We start from the raw sequence: 22,376 nt of genomic DNA on the forward strand, positions 1-22,376 counted from the left end.
TTCAATTAATATTTAATACAATACCATTTGTATCAACAACAAACAAACAAAATCTATGAGCTGCTGGTAAATTAAATGATACCCTTACTCTGTAATAAGAATCATTAATAGGGATGGCAACGAATACTTAAGTACTCTTTCGGAAAACCCAGTTCTCAATTATCATTTAAGTATTTGGATACCCTTTCACACTTAAAACATTTTGACATAGTTCACCCATCAAGTTCCCTGTTCAAAATGCTCTGGTATAATTTGTATGTCTTTTGTTGAGATGTTAAGCAATGTCTTCATAATTTACACTTACAGTATAAAATGTAATAAGAAAAATACTGCATCCCAACAAAACAATATTTTTCATATAACCATGAAGTTTTATCTGAGTACTTGTGTACTTGAAAGTATCATGACCAAGTACTCAAGTATTGAATTTCATATCTTTTGCCATCCCTCATCATAAACAATACAATATTTTGATATTGCATACATAGCTTATGATCACATTTTTCATTCCTAGCTAAGCAAAAGGTTTTCAAAAATATTGAAGTTCATTTAACAGAAAGTTGACTTCGTCACAGCTTGAAATAAGAGACCAACAATAACAACCCCTGATGTCAAAGTAACAAAATTCCTGTACCATTTGCCAGGTCTTGAAGAACTAAAACTACGAGGAAACATGCATGTCAACATGTTAATCTTTGTACTAAATATATCATTGTTCCGTTCAATAAAAGAAACAAAAAGAAAATGGATCTGATGAAAAACAAACAATTTAATAACAGAATAACCATCCTTCTTCTGAGTACATGCATGCTTTACATTAAACCTAAACACACATACATCAGGATCAATTGTTCCAAGCATTTGGAAAATGTGAGAAACTGAATTCAGCAACTTTGGAGAAAAAAAAACATTTGGACAGACAGACAGATGGTCATACATGTAAACACCCAAACCATTTCTATAATAGATCAGTGGTATAAAAGTCTTGACAAACAAATCACACATTTTCATTTATTCTTTGCCTTTCCTTTCCCCTTTGTTTTAAGTTTATCTGCCTCAGCATATTTGGCTTCCATATCAGCAAAAAAACTGTCCATCTGTTGCTTCCTAGACTGTTGACGAGCTTGAATTAATGATTTGAGAGAGTCATCGTTTTCACCAAGTCCTAATTTTTTTGCTTCAACTGACGCTTCTCCTTCCTCTTCTTTGGCCTAAAAAAAAGATATAAATATAACAAGTACTATCTTTAAAAATGATAGCCAATGCAGTAAAATCTTGTTCTTTTTAATTATAATTTTCTACATTTCATTCAAGAACATAACACATGGCACATAATTACGATACAGTTTTTTCAAATGCCATTAAGTAATCAGAATTTGACCAATCGGGAAACAGAATTGCCATCAGGTGACATGTTTCCATGGAAGAGTGTCAAAAGGGTAAAAAGCGAAACTATACCAAATGCGTCGGAAAAATAAAATATGTAAAAGAAGTTGTCAAAGCTTATAAGCACTCAATTCCCTTTTTTTCTCGTTGTTGAAACTCATTTACTGGTAGGTCAAAAACAAATACAAAATCAAATTACCGGAACAAGAATTTCAATAAACAGCTTTAAAAAAAAATAATGAATGTTTTGGAGTAACACAGGGTTGTACAGGATGTCATGCAAAGTACATCCCAAATCATTCCTTATTCCCGCTCAATAAGAAGTTTATGTAAGAGACTGACAAAGATTGCTAAGAACATGTTTTTTACAAAGAAACTAAAAAAATTCAATAATTAAAAAATAAAATAAAGAATCATCACCAAAAAGTATACAGATCTTCAGATTAATATAACTAACAAGTGTGTAAAGTTTTATGCAATAATCATAATAGTTTCTGAGATACGATGCAACATGTGAAAAAACATCCCCCTTGTTTTTACCAAAAAGTATACCATCATAAGAAACAACTATATTAAGTTTCATGAAACTTGGATAAGTTGTTCTCAAGTTTTGGCACTACATGTTTATGACGGACAGACAGACACTGGACATTTGTATACAATAATATATCCTGCCAAAATTTTTGCCAGGCAAATAAAATGGTCCTTTCAAGAAGACAAACATTCCATCAACAGTTATTTGAATCCCAAAGTCTATTAGAGTTATAATTCTAAGCAGTATGGACTGACAGACTGATAGTACTACACTACAAAGGTCTAAACAGCATTTTCCTGCTGACAATAAGCAAGTCAAAATCAAACAGAGTTTACCTGCTGGGCCACTGAGTTTTAGTAATTTTTTTGTGTTCAATATATTGTAAGAGCAAGTAAACTTCACTTCCTGCCAGTTTAGTTGTAGCAAAACTTTGCCTGCTTGACAAGTCAGACAAATTTTCTTATCTCCATCCCATTACTATGCACAGCACATTAATTTTTGGACTTTCCTTTGCACTGTAAATCAGGAAATTTTCATGATGTCTTTCTTTTTGCAGCTTCTATGATTAATTTGCTTTCTTGCAGTTTCATATTTGTAACATAATGTTCTTCAAAGAAAAATATTGATCAGTTTAATATTATCAGTTTAATATTTGCATTACTAGTCTCACAGCTAAAACTGCCACAATATTTCACAGTTTACAATTTTTGATTTTGATTGATTGTTGGGGGTTTAACACCAGAGGAGCAATATTTCAGCTATATCCAGGCAATGAACATGAAATTGATGATAAAATGAAAAATGGAATGGGACACAAGGACAATAGGTTGACAAAGTTTGATTACCACTGAAAATAGGGAGAAGTGTGTAGGGTCTGGCAATTTAGCCTCCTGTGGCGGAGCCCGAGAGAATACCACAGTAGGGTACCCCAATTCATCACCTGGGGCACACAACTCATTTGCTCTGTGGAAAGAGCCCCCTGAGCACTATTACGTCACTTTTACAACAAGCTTAGCACTGCTGCGGGTCTATTCTTTTGACACCCAGACCTGCACGAGGCGTTTTTGATTTTAATACTGCTGATGAGATGTTGCTCCTTGAAACACATGTACAGCATAATAGAATTTCCAATATTAATATTTGTATATTTCACAATAAAAACCTATAAAAAGTTACATAGATTAAAGAAAAGACAGACTAAATCAATATGTCCAAAGACAAATTGTTGCACGGACAAAAACTGCATGATCTCATCAATATAAAGGTGTTTGTTTGTTTGTTTGTTGGGGTTTAACGTCCGAGCAGCAATATTTCAGCTATATTCAGACGATGAACATGAAATGGATGATAAAATGAACATGGAATGAAAAAAAAGGATGGGACACAAGGACAGTAGGGTCGACAAATTTTGATTGCCACTGGAAAAAGGGGGGGATGGGTAAGGTCGGGCAATTTAGCCTCCTGTGGCGGAGCGCAAAGGTTCCTACTCCTATCGAATACCACAGCAGGGTTCTTTAACGTGCGAGGAACGTGGCATCTTTCCCAACACGGTGCACCACTATGGTTTGCGGTCAGGTTTTCCGTATTATAGCCTGACAACCCCAGCATGTAACACGCCAGGGGTACCCCATTCCACCACCTGGGGCACACATCCCAGTTGCTCTGTGGGCAGAGCGCCTAGCCCCCGGCTAGGTTTCTGAGCACTATTTAGTCGCCTTATACGACAAGCTTAGCGCTGCTGCATGCCTATTCTTTTAACACCCGGACCTGCACAGGGCAAAAAATATAAAGGTGACATTCATTCACAAGACCAATGTATTACTAATTTCAAACCATATACTTAAGTTCTAAATTTCTCATGATAAATATGTACCTGTATTACATGTTTCATGATGTGGTCTGTAAGGCCAAATAAGCTTAAATGGAAGATTCTCATCCAACCATCACAAAAATATGGGGCTGGTAGTAGGAATTTATTTTTTATTTCTTACCAGGTATTTGCTAGCCTAATTTTAGCTATTTGAAGTATGGTATGTTCTAAATCAATAGTCACATCAGTTTCAGAGAAGAAACAGTTTTAGTCACCAAGAAATAAGAAGTGATATAGTATCTCGATACTAGAAACAGACACGAAAGTAAACAAGAGGCTCCCAGGAGCCTGAATTGCTTAACTGTTTAAAATTTGCCTTTCAAAGGCAATAAATTTAACAAGAAGTTGTCCAACAACTTTGACTCAAGAAGTCTTTGGTAGAACTTACCATAAGATCTTTTCAACAATTGAAAGTTTCTTTTAATCTATCATAGTTTTCAAGATACAGGTATTGACTGAAAACTGAAATAAAAAAGTCACTTTTCCCCTTTCAAGGGCAATAACTCTTACAATAAGTCATCTGACAACTTCTATCCCTGGAGACTTTTGTAGTTCTAATAATATGGATCATTTCAGCTATTGAAAGAATTTGGCTAAACCTAACGGTTTTGGAGATACATGTAAATGTGAAAAACTACCGTCTGACCCCTAAGTTCTATTTTTATTAACAGTGGCCATGTTTTTTGATGGATCAAAAATCCCCACACCAGTTCTATGCAGAATACCCCAAGGAACATTCATACCAAGTTTGGTTTCAATTGGTCAAGTAGTGTCAGAGGAGAAGATTTTTGAAATAAATAACATTAAATTCCAACATGGCTAAACATTTAAAACCAAAATTTGACCAGAGATAGATCTCATTATGCTGAATACTTTCAACTATGTCAGAAATTATACGCGAAAAACTACTGTCTGACCTCAATGTTGCATGATAATTACCTTACGCTTCCTGACTGTTTGCTTTGCTTTGGAGGTAGTTTTCGTAAATGCTGGAAACTCTGGAATTTCATTTTTTTTCACCAAATCTTTTAATATTTTTGTCAACCTTGGTTCATCTTCTACAGTAGCACACAACATAGTATCCATTATCAAATCCATATCACCTTCATGTTCTGTGTATACTTCTTTCAGATCATTTACCTCTTCTTTTGAACCTACACATTAAGTTAATTTACAGAAAACTGGTTAGAATTTGAACTAGATCTTCAATAAATACATTCTGCAGGCACAGCTTGGTATGACCACAAATGTTGAAGTATAAACATTTAAGGTAAGTATGAACACTGTACCTCATTTACAAATCTTTCAATTTAGATTTTTATTAAAAATTACTTGACACAACGTAATTATTCTGACTATGAGTGAATGTGATAATAAACCTTTAATACTACACTTGAAAGGGTTTAAATTATTTGACACAATTTTATTTGATCTGTAACAAGCTTTCTAATTGGTTAGTTCTCTTTAGGCAAACCAGGTTATCTTGCATAACCTGGTCTGAATTTAGCCGCACTCCATGATTCAGATATTCCAAAACAAAAAAATGTTTCAATTACAAATCAATTATTCATAGTTTGGACCGTCACCCATTAGAAATTAAATTATAAGGAATGTTTCAATTTTTGAACACGTCATACTTGATAACCAGTTCAAAAAATTGAAACATTCCTTAAATAATCAAGATTACAAGAATCTGTATTTTCTACATATATTCAGGATCTATGATCAAAATCATAAAGCAACCCCATTTAAATTATATAGCAAATAATTTAAGCTGTGTAATTAAGTTGTTCCCCTTTGTACTATAAAAAAAGCAATGGGTCTCAAATTTTGAAGTATAATGTATGTGCTTGCTTTCTTGGTCCCTTATTCTTTATACGGTCAGGGCAACATCCTCCAAAATCAGTCAGAACCTTTCAACTGCAATAAAGTAACTAAATTAAACTGTTTCGTTGACAGCAATATAGACCCTAAAGAAGCCCCTTGTTTACCTGATTAATAACTGATAAAACAAACCAGAGCTATATTTAACAATTTATTACCAAGCCCTGTTAAAATTGATCAAAATAGATATATATTTACAGTTATTCAAGTTCAATTCAATTCAGTTCGACTAAGAAATAAGTTTCCATAGACAATGACTCAAAATGACAATAGTGCCATATCATTAAACAATACATTTCAGGATAAAAACAAGCACTTGTAAATCTGCAAATAGAGTGATCAAATTTTTATTACAGATATTAGTTTCAGATGTTTTAAAACTTTGAAATTGACTATAAAAATCAGTCTAAAGTTAATTATCCAATATAGAGTAATAATAACTATTACATATTTTCTGAACCATATAAATAAGATACAGCAGGGAAGTTACAGGCTCCCTAATTCCTTTAATGAGAAAGAAACTCTATCATTGTAATTTGTACAATATATATATACCTTTGTACTTTTTTTCAAAATCTTTAATGTCTTTTGGTGTAATTTGATGAAACAGTAATCTCCAGTAGTCATACCAATCCCTGTCCTGTGTCAATACATCATCTTCATCATCAACCTCCCCTGAAGCAGATTAAAGTCAAAATATAGGACATTATGGCATAGCTACAGTCAGAAATATGTGGCAACAGAATTTTTGTTCATCATGTATACAAATTACAGAAAAAAGCAACTATTTGTGAATCCAAATGCTATCAACGAAAATACAGTGAAACCAGGTTTGTATTTCAAGACTACCATAGTAGTTACATGAAGGTATATATACAGGTATATGTTACAGGGCAAATTGGAATCCTGGACCATCCGGAATCCTTCTAGGGCAAATCGGAATTCCAATTTGTCTTAGTATAAATTATTATTTTTAATAAACAGTATTTATTTATACTAAACATTAAGTTGACATCAGAGAGCAATCAAAATCATTAACAATGTGAGGCCAAGATAACTGTGACAAAATTCTGAGGGACAAACACATAAAATGACTAAATGATAAAATAAGGGATATAAAAATTTAGTTGGAGTATAAAAAAAACGCTTGTTCAAAATCTGCTTGGTATGATAAAAAAGATATGCATTGTACACTTTAATAGACAGTCAGTAACTGAGCAGCAACAGTATGTCATTTCACAATGTCAACAATATATTACAGCATGTAGTACGTGTAAAATCTCTACTACATATGTATATACCTGTCTCATCGTAGACAGCTCTTTTCTCTTTATCTGACAGAATACAGTAGACTTTGCCCATGGTCTGGAACTTCTCTGTGGCATGCTTCTTGCTATTGTCTTCTACTCTGTCAGGATGAACTTTAAGTGAAAGCTTGTGATAACCTTTTTTCACTGAAAAATTAAACATTCAAAATTTTACATGTACCTGTAACAACACAAGGACAACAACGATGCATGGCACTAACCTCAGGGGTTCAAATTTACTCACATGACTAGAAGGCCCTTGACTTTTCCAAGTTTCAAACCTATCGTTCACTTGAGGGAAATCATAAATCCTCAATAAAGATCTAAATGAAAAGGTTTTAAGGTCGCAGACTTACAAAAAATGTAAGTAAATGGAATTACAATAGTCCTTGTTCAGAAATTTAAGTCTTGGACCTTAGACAAAATACTAAGTTTAACCCCTGCAACTTGTAATTGCATTGATACACAGCTAAAATTACAAATGTAAGCATTATTTGAATTTGGAATTATTTTGGATTTAAGAAAAAAAGAAAAAAAAATATTCATAAAACTCACCCCTACTAAGGGGTTAGTCTCGAAGGAGGGTTAGTAAGCCTTGCCTATTGTTATCCAACTAACCTTACCCCTTAGCCATGCCAGTATGACTGACCCCCTTAGAAAAGAATAATTTTAAAAATTATTTTGTCATCTTCTAAATTCTAAAATAGTTCCCAATTCAAATAATACCTTGTTCTAATTTGACGGCCAAAAATAACAAACTTGTATTTTCGCAGTGAAAGAAATTAGCAGTAGACCTACGGACTGAGTCTAAGGAAAATCAAGTAGGTCTATGATGAAATTTGTTAAAGTTGCTTTGAAATGTACAGTGCAGTCCACATAAAATTATGATGGGTCCATGTTGACCAAAAATTAAGTTTCTAACATTGTTTTCAGTTACTTCAAATTCTTCAATGGGTTTTTTTTTGGCAGCTACATGTACCACTGTACATTTTTTGGTGTAAATATAAAAAGTAAATCTTACTGCTTATTGGACAAGATGAATATCCTTACATTTCCCATGTCGTAGCTTATCGTAAATAGTACACCCTGGACAAGATATATTTTAGAATTACATTTGAATTCATACATTTTGTAGGTCATAAACTATTGAAGATGACATCACATGTTAGTTACATGCACAGTAAACAACTACCATTGCATCATCATTTCTAAATGATAATCCTGTGTATGCACATAAATAACAAAATGTGACTTGATCAGAAATTTCCTTGAAGCCTTACAAAGGAAGTACGCTATTATGAGCTCTAAAAATGTTTTGATGACATAACTTCCTTAGCCAAAATTAATCATTCAACATCCAGGAAACATAAATACAGAAAAGACCTAATGCTTTGGGAAAGAAAGAAAAGAAAAAAGTATATTTATTACAAATTATACATATAGTTCTGAATAAATGCCTTTCATCAAAGAACAATGTACCTTTTCACACAACTTTATATTTCCCCTTTTTGATGAGGTCATCAGTACAGAAATTTTATGGTTGCAATCATGAATTTGTGGATCATTATGATGTATCCATCTGCATCATGAAAACTGATTTGTTCATCGTGTCATAGCTTTCCTTTCCTCCTCGTCTACCCCAGACTTGACTTTTTATAAGCAAATTGGCAGGTGTTTCTAGAAAAGCAGAGGACGCTTACCCTACCGGTGCACCTTGTCCATGCTCCCAGTATTAAGTGGAGTCCGAGTTGCTCATTTGCTTTTGTTACTTTGTATGTATTATTTTAGTTACTTAATGTTCTTTGTTGTGTATGTTTGTTTTCCATGTTTAATCTTTGTCCCTGGATTGCTTTCTTTTGATTTCTGCTAGACCCTTGGTTCCTCTAGATTACTCTTTCACAATGAACATGGTGTGGTTTCTCAAATTACTCATACATGTATATATAATTCACATGAGAATAATTGTAGTTTTATTTTTGCAATGCTCACTACATAAACAAGGGTTTCTCTATGTTGTGTAATGTACCCTCCAATATCCTACATGTATTAACCTTAACCTCATTCTTTTTTAAATTCTTAATTCAAGTAGTATCGGGGTTTGACACTAACTTTTTTTCTCACTAGGTAGCCCACAGGACGCTTTGATAGATAAATTAGATTGTCCTCAAAACATTTCACAGTCCTGTCTTGAGGATCAATAAGATTATAAGAATTACTTTATGTGGCCCCAAGGACTACCACTTAAAATTTCAAATCACGTTGTGGTTCTCGGCACAGGGCTACAGGACCAATGATGGTGTCAAAACTCACCATGCCTACCCCTTAAAGCCCATTGAATACAAAACCAATCATAAAATTGCCAAATTTAATATACTGTACACATGTTTCAAGGAGTAACTTTTCATGATCATCAGCGACACTATTACATTAAAATCAAATACAAAGGATTGTTTGAATTGTTTTAATGCCAGCCAGAATATCAGTTTTTTTTTCATTGCCTATGATCCATTAAAAAATGTGGGGTGTGTACATGTAAACAAAATACATGTGGAAGCCACTTGTATTAATGATACACTCATTTAGATGACAGTTCAACTACATGTGTATGGTGGTAATTGTCAAAGAATACTAGAAGTAATATCTCAATTTGTTACTTTTAAAAGTATAATTTTAAAATTCATAATTCATGAAATTCCTCTGTAAAATCTTAATTTGTACTGCAAAAAAGTGTAGCAGTAATTTCAACATGTGTACATTTAGATGTATTATCATAACACACTTGGTCAAATGAAAAAAAGCTCTTCAATGTAAGGGGTGTCATCCATACATTAAAACAGAATAACCCATAATTTTTCCAAACATGCTGCGAAATTGTCCATTCTGATATAGTACAGCTTAAAAACTCTTAAGTTCGGAGGTATGAAATAAATTACCTACATGTACATACATGTAAATAATATCAGTATCTTGATTGTTTGATAGTAAAGTGCAATTAACTTTATGTATTTTAATCTGTTTGAATAGCTTGTCCATAATAGATTTAATTCAACTGGATCTGGTAGAATAGTCCACTGGGTTGGGTCGAATATCCACTGCCTTAAATACATGTCTATCTATATAATCAACTTCATCCCCTTTATACAGGCAAATGGACTCAAGGCGAAAAAGAAATAGAACAAAGAGATACATGTACTAATGCAAACAAGATTAAGGGTGGATGGACCCAAGGATTTATATATAGCAATGATTGGAATCTCGCTCAATTTTACAAAGTACGATAACTATGTTGTGTGGGGCAATATACAGCATGATTACCTATGATGCATTTCATTGATGTTGAGCTTTCCTTATAAATGGCAAACGATTTCCATCACTTCAACATTTCATCATGATAAATGTAGGTATTCTGACCCATATGGTTTAAAAAAAAATATATCCCACCTCAAGTTGCCTCCAGACTTTTTCAAAGTTTCGTTTTGATCAATACCTCACTTCGAGACTTTGATCTCTTATCAAATTTTCTATCTGGTCCCACCTTCAAAGGCGGTCTTCCCTCCTCATTTAAAATTCAAATTTATTTTTTCAAACCCAATCAATCGTCATAAAATTTGTTTAAAATTGATCAAAAATGGTACAAGTGTGTATGTAAGGAGTTTTATAGATGTAGCTTTCCTTGCAATTGTGATATCAATGTTTTTATATGCCTTGGTTTTGACTCCTGACTGCATACCACCCCCCTTCAAGGGCGCTGGCGGTCTCCCTCCTCATTTGAAATTCAACTCCTTCTTCCAAACCCTGAAATATCATAAAATTTGTTTCAAAATGATCAGAAAATGGTCCAAGGATGTATATCAGGAGTTTTAAAGTCATAGCTCCACCTTCCTTCATGATATCAACGTTTTTGTTTGATCTACTTTTGAGAACTTGAGATAAAGGATACTACAGACACTGTGAAGTCAGCCTCATATCTTTACCTACACTTAGAAAACAATGGTAAAGGAAAACTATTGACCAAACTTTACAACAAACGTGATGACTTTTCATTCAAAATTGTCAACTTTACTTTCATCTGTGGCAAAATCCCTTCAGCACTTGCGTATGGAGTGTTCATATCACAACTCATACGTTATGCCAGAACTTGCTGAGACTATGCAGACATTTTGTATCGCACTAGAATTCCAACAAATAGGCTCCTGGAGCAGGGTTATGTTGCTACAAGATTGAAGTCATCACTACAAAAGTTTTATGGCCATTATCATGAACTCGTGGATCATTACGGTGTATCCATTTGAGCCATGAAAACTGATATGTTCAACATGTCATAGTTTTCCTTTCCTCTTTCATCTACCCTGGACTTTACTTTTAATGAGCAACTCAGTGGGTGTTTCTAGAAAAGCAGAAGACGCTTACCCTACCAGTGCACCTGGTCCATGCTCCCAGTTTTTAGTGGAGTCCTTGGAACTCGCCAATCAAATGATGGTCGCCAAATTGACAAGTGTCAGCTAATGAGAACTCACCAAATTACACATCTTCTCATAATTGGCAAGCGGTGGTTTCCCACACTGTATAAGGCTGTAGCTTCCCCCTGCTTTTGTGATATCAATGTTTTAAATGACCTAATTTTGGGGGGCAAGTGGCTCTGGCAAGTATTACAATACTGAAATCTCGCCACACAAGATATTGTGATAAATTAATAGAAGCGTCTGGATATAGCTAAATAGACCCTTTTGTGGTAAGTTGATCAGCATGCTCAGTATACATTTCTGCAAGGTAGGGCATGGATAGAACAGAAGAATTTTCCTAACAGAAGTGTACATACTGACTATACTGTGAGTATACTACAGTTAGCACAAAAGGGTCTATCACTGCTGCTTGGGCATTAACCATCGTCATCGATCAATAAGTCAATCTATTTATCATAAACGTCAGGTTTTTCTATAATATATGCCCCAGTCAACATCATGGTTATTTCTTGCCTTGAAATCAAGAGTCGTTTGTTTTGTTGTTTGTGTACATACAAAAACCGAAATTCAAAACAATATCGAGCAACATGACATCGAGTATTGTTCTAAATACCTTCACTAGCTGTTGCATCTTTAGATATTTCGAGAACCTTGTAAAGGTCTTTTGTCTTGAATAGTTTTTTACATGTTTCTAATAGCCCTGGCATTTTTCTGTTAGGATTTCTTCTGACACTTTCTTCTGACACTCAATGACAGTTTGTTTTCATTTTTTAACTGAAAACGGCGCGCTTTGAAAATTTTTATAAAGGGGCTTAACTCAAATATAACTTTTCTTGGTGAGGCTCTGTTTGGGTTAACGTTGCTCTCGTCGATAGAGTAGCGTACGTATAATAAAAAAGAAAGCAAACAACCATAAATATCTGCTTGACTTAAATGAGTATTTTTTCAGTTATTTATGTCGTATACCATAACCATTTGACCTGTAATTTAATTACAGGTCTTTAAAAAATGAATAATTTTGGCACAATTCCTGTAATATGGCAAGCCGTTGTGCAATTAATACCCCATTTATTGATATAAATAAATATTTAACATGTGAATAAATAATTATCAACATGTGCATAATTGATTTATTGATATCAATAAATAGAGGAATTAGTAACATGTTGATAAATATTTATTAACGTGTTGATAAATCATTTATTGATATCAATAAATTGAACATGTTGATAAATATTGATTAACGTGTCATTAAATCTTGTTCCGGATTAGGCATGCCAGGCAAATATCCAATAAAATAAGCAATTACAAACACTTTTCTGACCACGATTAAATCACTTAATTGTAGTGGCACCCTCTTTATCAACGCGTCAAAAATTCATCTACTTATTGATATCAATGATTTAATAACTATTAATAAACATTTATTAAAGTGTTGATAAATCATTTATTGATATCAACATTTAGTTATAAAATGTGAATAAATAGGTAAATATTAATTGATATCAATAAATTACAATTCATTGATATCAATAATTAATCCTTAATATCAATCATTCATTTATTGATATCAATAAATGATTTATTGAAATTAACATGGAAGTATAATATCTAGATATTATACTTCCATGATACTAATAAATGGGTAATAAATTCCACAACGGCTTGCCATACTGTAATTAAACAGTTATTAAATCCGTTTTGGTATTTAGTGTCCGCGGAGCTGTGTTCTGATTTGGCCGTCCAATGTTTTTTTTTAATTACATGTACATTTAGTGGACCTAAGGTTACAAGTATAACCTAACATATCGAAAATGCCCTTGCTTTTCTTTGACCAACCTACAATAATTGAGTGCCATCTGTCTCATAAAAAGGCATTTTAATATAGAACAACCAATCAAGCACACCGCGACCGGTAATCAATATTTTACAAATGGACAAAACTAAATGTATGAGTTAGGCCTGATAGGTTATAAAACTACTATTGATGAATAGTACAATATTGAAACAGTACACAACACAATTACAAGTCACAAATGATAAAGCTCAAAGTTCAGTGGGCGGCCAAATCAGCCCCGGACACTCAATCCCAAAAGGGATTATAATTACACAGTATGAACCTGAAATTATGACATACCACTGGTTAATTACTGTTTTAACTTAGAACTCTACCAAGGATTTTTATGGTATAAATTTCGTATTAAGAGGTTTGGAATCATCAGCATGGCATCAAATGACTTGCCAAATTGCATGAGTAAACTTATAATAAAGTGTGCAAACGTAGCACTTATAATTGCAAAACATACATATCTATTTATAAAACATGTATAAAAATATCAAATCGAATATTGTTTATAATAATTGTAGGACTGATTTTTCCCATGTGATAATGGTGTCAGGCAAGGGGAAAACATGCCCCCTTTTTATTTGCCTTATTCTAAATGACTTAGAGAGTTTTCTAGTAGCCATAATTGTGTCGGACTAGAATCTATAAGTAGCGACATCAAACGTTATTCAGTTGCATACCTCAAGTTGTACGTTTTATTGTATCCAGATGACACTGCGTTGATGGCAGAATCTAATAAAGAGCTACAACATCAGTTGGATATGTTTTATGATAATTGTTCTAATTGGAAACTGTACAAAAAACTATGATGGTATGTTTTTCTACTGTAAGAATTCCTACCCGTGTCACATTTAAGTATGCTGGTAAGGACATAGAAATTGTCAAGAACTTTATCTATTTGGGAGCACTTTTAACAAAAACAGGTAATTTCAAAAAGGCTATAAAAGTATAGGCTGACAAGAGGACAAACTCATGTACGAGATATTGAAGAAGGGCAAATTTCATGGACTGACGATTTCCTGTCACTTAGATCTTTTCGACAAAGTTGTTAGGCCTACTCTTTTATATGGTTTTGAAATCTGAGGTTTTACCAATTTATATACGTGTGAAAAAGTTCATTTGAAGTTTTGTAAATTATTACTGAATCTTAAATCTTCCACGCCTTCGTTTATATATATAGAGTCGTCACATTCTGAGACGTTTGTATAATATTGATTTGTTGTGACATGCATCATTAATTTGATCCTCTATCCTACATAATAACATTTAAAATGAACTGTCCCGTACTACCATACATCGTGTACTAAGTTACAGCCCTAGATTAATCCTACGAGGAGGAATGACCCGGCCAGCGAAAGTTATATTTTTATATAGCCTAGCTGACCGATTGGTCTAGGGCGTTGGACTTAGTGCAGGCGGTGTTGCCATAGATGTCACAGCGGTACGAGTTCGAGTCCCGCGGAGGGAACGGCCAAAAATTTGCATCGCAAATTTGACAGTTCTAACATCGTTGGAAATTTTTCCGACCTTTCTATACGTTTATGTATCTTCCCTGTATCAATTTGATCCGATGGAACAGTGTAGCGAATAGAGTCGTCACATTCTGAGACATTTATATGTATATATATATATATATATATATAGAGAGAGAGAGAGAGAGAGAGAGAGAGAGAGACAACTTGCTCACTTGCTCGCTTCCCATTGTCTGTAGATGTTAAACAGAAAATGGTGTATTTTTTTATCAAAACTTTTTGCTGGTAATCAGTGTAACATCTCATGTATTGCTTATAAACTGATGCTGAATATGTATATGAGACAAGTGGTTACAGAGTATTAGAGAAACTTAAGATGAGTGTGGGGTATCAAATATTTGGTTAACGCAAAATGTTTTGAACATTGAATGTTTAAAATCAAAGATTAAGCTATGTTTTACTGATCAGTACAGACAATCTTGGCACGAAAGTGTCAAAATTGGTGCGAAAACTGTAAACTATAGGATTTATAAAGACACTCTTAGTTTTGAAGAATATTTTTAAACTCTCGATGAGAAAAACTCTTTAATATTGTGTAGATTTAGAACAGTTAACCACAGATTACCAATGGAAACAGGTCGTTGGCAAAATATCAGTGGAGAAAATAGTTTTTGTAGTCTTTTTAACTTAGAAATAGGGGACGAATACCATTATATTATGAAATGTCCATCACTTGCAACAGAGAGAAAACTGTATAGCAACAAGGAGCTTATAGAGCAACAATGTCAACGAAAGATATAAAAGTCTGACTAATTTGTGTAAATTTATTAAAATTATGAACAAAAGAGTGAGTCCTCCCAACTAACTTCATCAGTACTATAATGTGTCTAACTTATCTGTAAATCGTTTTGTATAGCATGTATTGTATTTATATTATGTGTCTCTGTACCAAATATGTGGTTTATGAGAATAAAGATTGTTGTTGTATTTAAAATGATAGTTCTAATCATAATCATCCCGCCTTACTTCTCTCTAATTGCCCAGAAGACGAATGCACATATATACATGTTTAAGTTAAATTTCAGATATTCCAAGTCTTATAAGTATGAAAAAAGTCTGAAGTATAATCTCCCGAAAAAAAAATTCACAAAACTTCACACACTTCCTTATTTTACGTGACTATGTATTAGAATTAACTCAAAATTTAAAGAAAACTCCAAAGAAGAGCAGCATGTAACAGTTAGGCGCTTGATTGGGTCTGGAATTCTCTTTTGTAATAAACATGTATATAAAACTTTAAGTTATGATCATTTTCATTCTACCTTTACAAAGTAGAGAAAATTATTTTTTATTTCACAAAAGAAAGCCTTTTATATAGATCTAAATTTGTGCCGGACGTTGTGCGTAAAAATAGCAACATTTTACAAAAAATCCGATTTTCCGAAACTTGTTTCAGATCTATACAGTCTAGGGGAAAAAGCCGGCAAAACCGACAAAACAGCAAAACTCGTATACAGGAGACCCTATACACCATATGATGGTGACAGGGGGACATCACCATCTAAAAATGGATAGTTGACGACAGGGAATGAAAAATCATCCCTTTTGTGGTATGGTTAGGATTAAGTTTATCATTATCGATATGAATACAAGATAAAAAAAAAAACGGGGATTTTTTTTTTACAATATTTTCTTTATTCAAATATAAATATTGAAGTCATCGTTGTTTAGAGCAAAATATCGTCAAAATATCTTAATGAGTTATTAATTCTTCTACAAAATGCAGTTTGAAAGGGTCTTTATTTTTTCTACCATAAATTGTGATTCGTAACAGTACAGAAAGAGGTTTGCAATAAGTGGTGCACAATTGGTCCCCATGGGAATTCCAATAAATTGACGTTAAAGCGTACGAATATATTGTTTAACAGAAATCTGATTTTTTTTTTTTTTTTGTGTTTTTCGTTACTAAAAATGATCTGAAGGAATTAGAACAAATAGTCTTTTTCATATCATGCACTGAGCAACTCGGTATTGTCTAATCTTTGGAAACCAATACATGTTTGTTTTCATTCGTATGCCATGCAATGCAAAACTGGTAAAAAAGAAGTAACATTTACTGCTTGAGAGTGTGGGAAAATCATGCACTTCATTATGTTCTATATACAGGGTTCATATTTTTTTCTTAGTATGTTATAAACCTTATTCATACATATTACTCATAAAAAAATGAGGTTAAGGTTAATACATGTAGGATATTGGAACAACAAAAAACATTAAGTAACTAAAATAATACATACAAAGTAACAAAAGCAAATGAGCAACTCGGACTCCACTTAAAACTGGGAGCATGGACAAGGTGCACCGGTAGGGTAAACATATATATATGGTTGGTTTTTTTTTTTTAACTTTTTAACTGACCTGCATAGCAACAGCCCAATGGTAATGTCTTCTCACTGCAAAAACAAACACATTCATAATACATCAACACAAATTACAGAGCGACTGGTTAATGGTTTCTTAAACTTGTTTATATTTTATATAATAATAACCTATGTGTGCATAGTATATGAATTTTCAATATTAATTAGTAATGTGTTCAATCTAATGCTAAATACTCTTGATATACATAGCAACGGCCAAATGGTAATGTTTTCATTTTGTAAAAACAAAGCAAACGATATGGAACAAACGAAAATTAAGATGAAATAACTAAAAACAAGTTACCCTTAGAAATGCATACGAAGCAAAACTTGACCAAGGCGAGTAGAAAAACGCGACAACGCTTGGTTATGTAGACTAAGTATACGTGTAGCGCTATAGAAAAACGCATTTAAAAAAATTGCGTGAGCAATGTCTACATACGCGTTTTGGTACACTCATTCGTTATTAGGAATAAGTTCTGCTTTTGATATGTAAGAATATGCACATAAAATGCATTCTTTGCATTCTTCTGGTCTTACCTATTGCTCGCGGATTTATGCACAAAATGAAGCATACTTTGTCAACATGATTTCATCATCTTGCGTATGGATTTTTAATCATATCACAACCCATTTACGTTATGCAAGAGCTTGCCGAACCTTTAGAACCGTGTACAACTTCTTACAACAGGGTTATGTTGCTACAAGATTTAAGTCATGACTACAAAAGTTTTATGGTCGTCATCATGCACTTGTAGATCGTTATGGTGTATCCATCTGTACCATGAGAACCAATTTAATCACCATGCCATAGTTTTTCTTTCCTCCTCGTCTACCCCAGATTTGATTTTTTATGAGCAACTTGGCAGGTGTTTCCAGAAAAGCAGAGGACGCTTACCCTACCGGTGCACCTTGTCCATGCTCCCAGTTTTAAGTGGAGTCCGAGTTGCTCATTTGCTTTTGTTACTTTGTATGTATTATTTTAGTTACCTAATGTTTTTTGTTGTTCCAATATCCTACATGTATTAACCTTAACCTCATTTTTATGAGTAATATGGCAGATGCTTCTAGCAAAGCAGAGGACGCTTACCGTACCGGCGCACCTGGTCCATGCTTCCAGTTTTAAGTGGAGTTCGGGTTGCTTATTTAATTGTGTTTGTTTGTACGTGTTGATATGGATATGTTGTATTCTTTGTTGTGTGTGTCTATTTTCCCTGTCAAGTCTTTATCCTTGTATTATATTCTTTCCGGACAAATCTTGGTTCCTTTGATTACTCTTTAACGGATCAGCACTCTTTGACCTTGTCTTACCTTATTGATTTACTGTCCATGTTTAAAGTACAGATATGTAAAATAAAAATATTTGAAAGATTGTTATCTGAGGAGCAAAATTTACATAAAAATCTTGCATAAACATGGCTCTAGGGTACTAATGTGTAAATCAACACTTTCATTTAAAATTTCAGCGTTCATGAATGCATGTCCTCAATATGTATAGATGTTGACCAAACAACAACACTTTAAAGGTCAAATCTACTATATATTGAATAAGAATTCAAATAAACATGGAATTTTGAGGAAAATCTGAACGATTTTTAAGTACTACTAGTTAAGTGACATTTGTCATAAGCAGTGATGCTTGAACATAGAAAAGCTTTAAGTCATATTTATGATATATAAGCATGTAATGACTTTAAACAACAATCTTTAATCAATGTTAGTCATGATCCTAAATAGTATTTAGTTTTTCTTCCTTTATCTTCCGAAAATTTGCAAAAGTTAACAAAACAAACACAAAAACAACAAAACAGCAACAAAAAACAAAAACAATATATATGCAAATAAAAAAAAATATGATTATAAAAATAAAATCGATGACCTCACATGCTTATTTATACCAAGTTGACCAACAATTTTGATTCCTGTAACTTAAAGTCCAATAATTTGCAATTAAAAAATATATATTGTCAGCAACCGTGTAACACTGATACACGTGTTTGGTTGACATTTTTGCCTGAACATGTCACGAAGATGACGACGACGTAGGCACGAACTACATGTAACATAAATACTGACATATTCATGCTATCATATCCGACAAGGTTAACGAAATGCTTTGTGTTATGATAACCCTCCCGTATATCGTGGCATGCAGCCGTGTATTGGCATATGTAAAAGCTTTACAAAATGTCATTCGCTAGCTGGCACTTTGGAAAATACCACAATCTAAAAATAAACAGAGAATCATATAAAGGCCTGTCCCCGTGTACTGTTTCTAAGGCTTTGATTTTTTTTTATTGAAATTGAGACAGAAAGGTCAAGATACAGAATAATTCAGTATATATACATGTAGCTACTTTCGGCAATGAGTTTAATACAAATTTCAGTTGAAGTCTGGAGCTAGCAGGTCGGTAACCGCCAGTATTCCTATGAATATTGTTAAACGTTTTTGCTTGGTTTGTTTCTCTGTTTTTACATTATACTCTATGTTCCCTATTTTTACATTGGACATAGACTTCCTTTGAATTGATTTCATCGTGTGCTAATGTGTACTTTGTTAGGGTTAGTGGCGGATTGATGTCCCGTCAAACCACTTCAATCACACGGGGTCTTTTGCGGGTGTTTTTTTTTTCTAGAAAAGCAGAGGACGCTTACCACAACCAGTGCACCTGGTCCATATTCCCAGTTTTAAGTGGAGTCCGAGTTTCTAATTTACTTTCGTTTTTTTTTTGTATGTATTATTTTGATTATTTTATTTTCTTTGTTGTGTTTGTCTGCTTTCCATGTCTGGTCTTTGTCCCTGGATTACATTCTTGGTTCCCTTGATTACTCTTGCTCCCATTATCATATATGCATACCGACTAGAATATAACACGAATACTAGTCCGACTGCATGTTTGATAGTGGGAGCAAGCCCTTGTGGTTATAGCGACCCTATTAAACTCAAAAGTCGTGACTGAAAGACGGAACAAAGAAAACGGAGATAATGACAAAAATGCAGAAAACATTAATGCAACATGCACTGCATAGAAAATGGAAACTACTGAGAAAAAAATGCTTAAACTGACACATACATAAAATTTCCTTATCTTAATCATACATAATTGCTACTAAATAAAATTTGATCAACACTGGTGATAAAAAAAAATATGAAATTTGGAAAAAAAAATAGACTAATGCATGGAACATAAAACACACTGGTTACGTAGGCATATTTTTGGTAACAGTCTACTTGAGACTAGTCTCTATGGAGAAACAATAGAAACGGACATCATAGTATTGCTTATATTATAGAATGGAAAATGATCCCCAAAAGGAAGTCGTAAGTCAAAGAGTTACAATGGAAAAACGACGACTGACACGCGCCTTCACATTTAAAGACACACTATTTTATATTTCGATAACAAACGGGAGAATTCAAAAACACCCAACTTAAAAAAAAGTCCAAACGAAATACAGCATATGCTATTCGTTCTATCACTCGATGTCCATTTAATTATTTCAATCATGTAATACATTTTAAAGGTCCACACTCCATTGTACCTGTAGTGACTACCAGAGATATATCAATTTTGTTTTTATCTTAGCCAGATAAATGATAAAGAGCTGGATACTATTGGTCACTTTTATCTAAGGTCGTGTACACATAACTTTGTTGATAGAGTATTCAAATCTACAGATTAGGCAGACGAAATGTTACAATTTCAATGTGAACGCTGAAGCGACGGACCAGGAAATATGATATATTTAAAGAGTACCGGGGTGATGATTTGCCCACTGTGAATTTTGAACTACAACACAGTTTAGATTTCCAAGATTTTTGAGGCATAAAGTACAAATAGTGATAAAGAACGCTTATTTGTCGAACAAAAACACTGTGCTGTTGGTACGTTTAAAATCAAACGCATATGGACAAAAAATAAATTTCTCTAAATTAGACAACAAACAAATTAAAATAATAAAAAAAAAACAATCCTTCTAGATATTCTACAGAACGCACGTACAAGCCAACCAGACCACCGAGAAAGACATATCAATGCCTGGCGGAAATGTACCTTTCAACCGGTAACGACTGTCGATGAGCAACAAGCTTCTGATAATAGAGCGGAAATCATTCGAAAATGGAATTGTGTCATAAACAAAAATAAGGTAAGACATTTTCTTTATTTACCCTTCAAGAAATTAGAAGTGTATTCAATACAAGTTTGTTGAAACGACGAAAATAAGACAAGAAAAGAACCCTTAATTTGTATTGGTACACCAATAATGTTTGTATCTGTACGACTAAAGATCATAAATCTACATCAAAAGTAATAGATAATTTAGCTAGTGTTTTTAACAAAAACAAAAACAAAATTAAACAAACAAAATTACTATGAAAAAAAAAAAACAAAACAAAAACAAGCAACAAAACAGTAAGATTAGTTGCTTTTATTATCTGAATTATTTATCTTTTTCACCACATATGCTATTGTCAGCGCCACATCGGAGTTGGTCCAAAAGTTCTAACAGCTAGACTTCACCCGAACCAAATTAATTTATTACCATAAATATATATGCCTATACATAGGTTGAACTTTAAAAAGTTATTTGCTTCATGTAAATTAAGAATGCATTTCTTCGCACGTTGAAATTTCCATTTGTCATTGTGTAAACAGTGGAGATTGCCTTTTCCACCGCAGTATTACTGAATGATTGTTGCAATCGATAAAGGAAAAATAAAGAAATTTCAAACATCTCACCAAATAATAATACATGGATTTTGAAATACTCACATAAAACCCTCATTTTTAATCTTCATGTACTGAATGATGGTACAAAAATAGGTTGTACAGTTGGATTATTGCTTCGCGTTACAGGGTCGACGTTGCCTTCATATGCATGTTCTGTCCGGTTTTTCTATTGATAGGGACGTTGTCCAAGTATTTCCATCGCATCTTTATTTCAACATCAACAACGCGTACACGACAACTTAGCTCTAGCAGCCCAAATTTTAAACCAATATGACACAACTTTACCTGCATGTCCATTCCCTGATCAAATCATGTAACGAGCGTATAGAGTTAAATACCCTTTGTTAATTTTACTTCAAACGGTAAAAACAAGGGTAATTTGAGAAGCAAATCCAACTTGAAAATACCGATTTTTGGGAAAAAAAAATGTTTACAAATCTTTGATGTTTATTCGTTAATC

At 33.3% G+C, this 22,376-nt stretch overlaps 2 protein-coding genes across 4 annotated transcripts in view; one reads left to right on the forward strand and one right to left on the reverse strand.

Annotated features, from left to right (window-relative positions):
* LOC148612374 (dnaJ homolog subfamily C member 9-like) lies at window positions 1-22,190 on the reverse strand. 3 transcript variants are annotated; one of them, XM_088593749.1, is made up of 6 exons: window positions 21,959-22,190; window positions 17,182-17,216; window positions 6,977-7,129; window positions 6,231-6,350; window positions 4,731-4,945; window positions 1-1,211 (listed from the first exon to the last, which is right to left on the reverse strand). In XM_088593749.1, exons 1-6 carry the CDS (start codon window positions 21,982-21,984, stop codon window positions 1,008-1,010), a joined length of 753 nt encoding a protein of 250 aa, XP_088449875.1. In that variant the 5' UTR covers window positions 21,985-22,190; the 3' UTR covers window positions 1-1,007. The 3 variants fall into 3 exon arrangements, with proteins under 3 accessions (XP_088449875.1, XP_088449874.1, XP_088449876.1); XM_088593748.1 differs by lacking the exons at window positions 17,182-17,216; window positions 21,959-22,190 and adding an exon at window positions 12,059-12,251; XM_088593750.1 differs by lacking the exons at window positions 17,182-17,216; window positions 21,959-22,190 and adding an exon at window positions 11,802-11,828.
* LOC148612375 (contactin-3-like) overlaps window positions 20,935-22,376 on the forward strand; it is a 22,514-nt gene continuing 21,072 nt past the window's right edge. The window contains exon 1 of the mRNA XM_088593746.1: window positions 20,935-21,332. The gene's annotated coding sequence lies outside the window, so the exon portion shown is untranslated. The remainder of the gene's footprint in view (window positions 21,333-22,376) is intronic.

This window comes from Perna viridis, chromosome 7 (assembly GCF_037379345.1).
Source record: "Perna viridis isolate PV_CMFRI_1.1 ecotype Kerala chromosome 7, ASM3737934v1, whole genome shotgun sequence".
NCBI classification, from domain to species: Eukaryota; Metazoa; Mollusca; class Bivalvia; order Mytilida; family Mytilidae; genus Perna; species Perna viridis.

Excerpts from the sequence above, each read along its gene's own strand:
- LOC148612374 (XM_088593748.1), bottom strand. The coding sequence starts at position 12,152 with ATGCCAGGGCTATTAGAAACATGTAAAAAACTATTCAAGACAAAAGAC. Across the intron at positions 6,351-6,976 it reads AGCTGTCTACGATGAGACAG|GGGAGGTTGATGATGAAGAT; the intron begins GTATATACATAT and ends AATCTGCTTCAG. Across the intron at positions 4,946-6,230 it reads TTTTGAAAAAAAGTACAAAG|GTTCAAAAGAAGAGGTAAAT; the intron begins GTATATATATAT and ends CTTAATGTGTAG.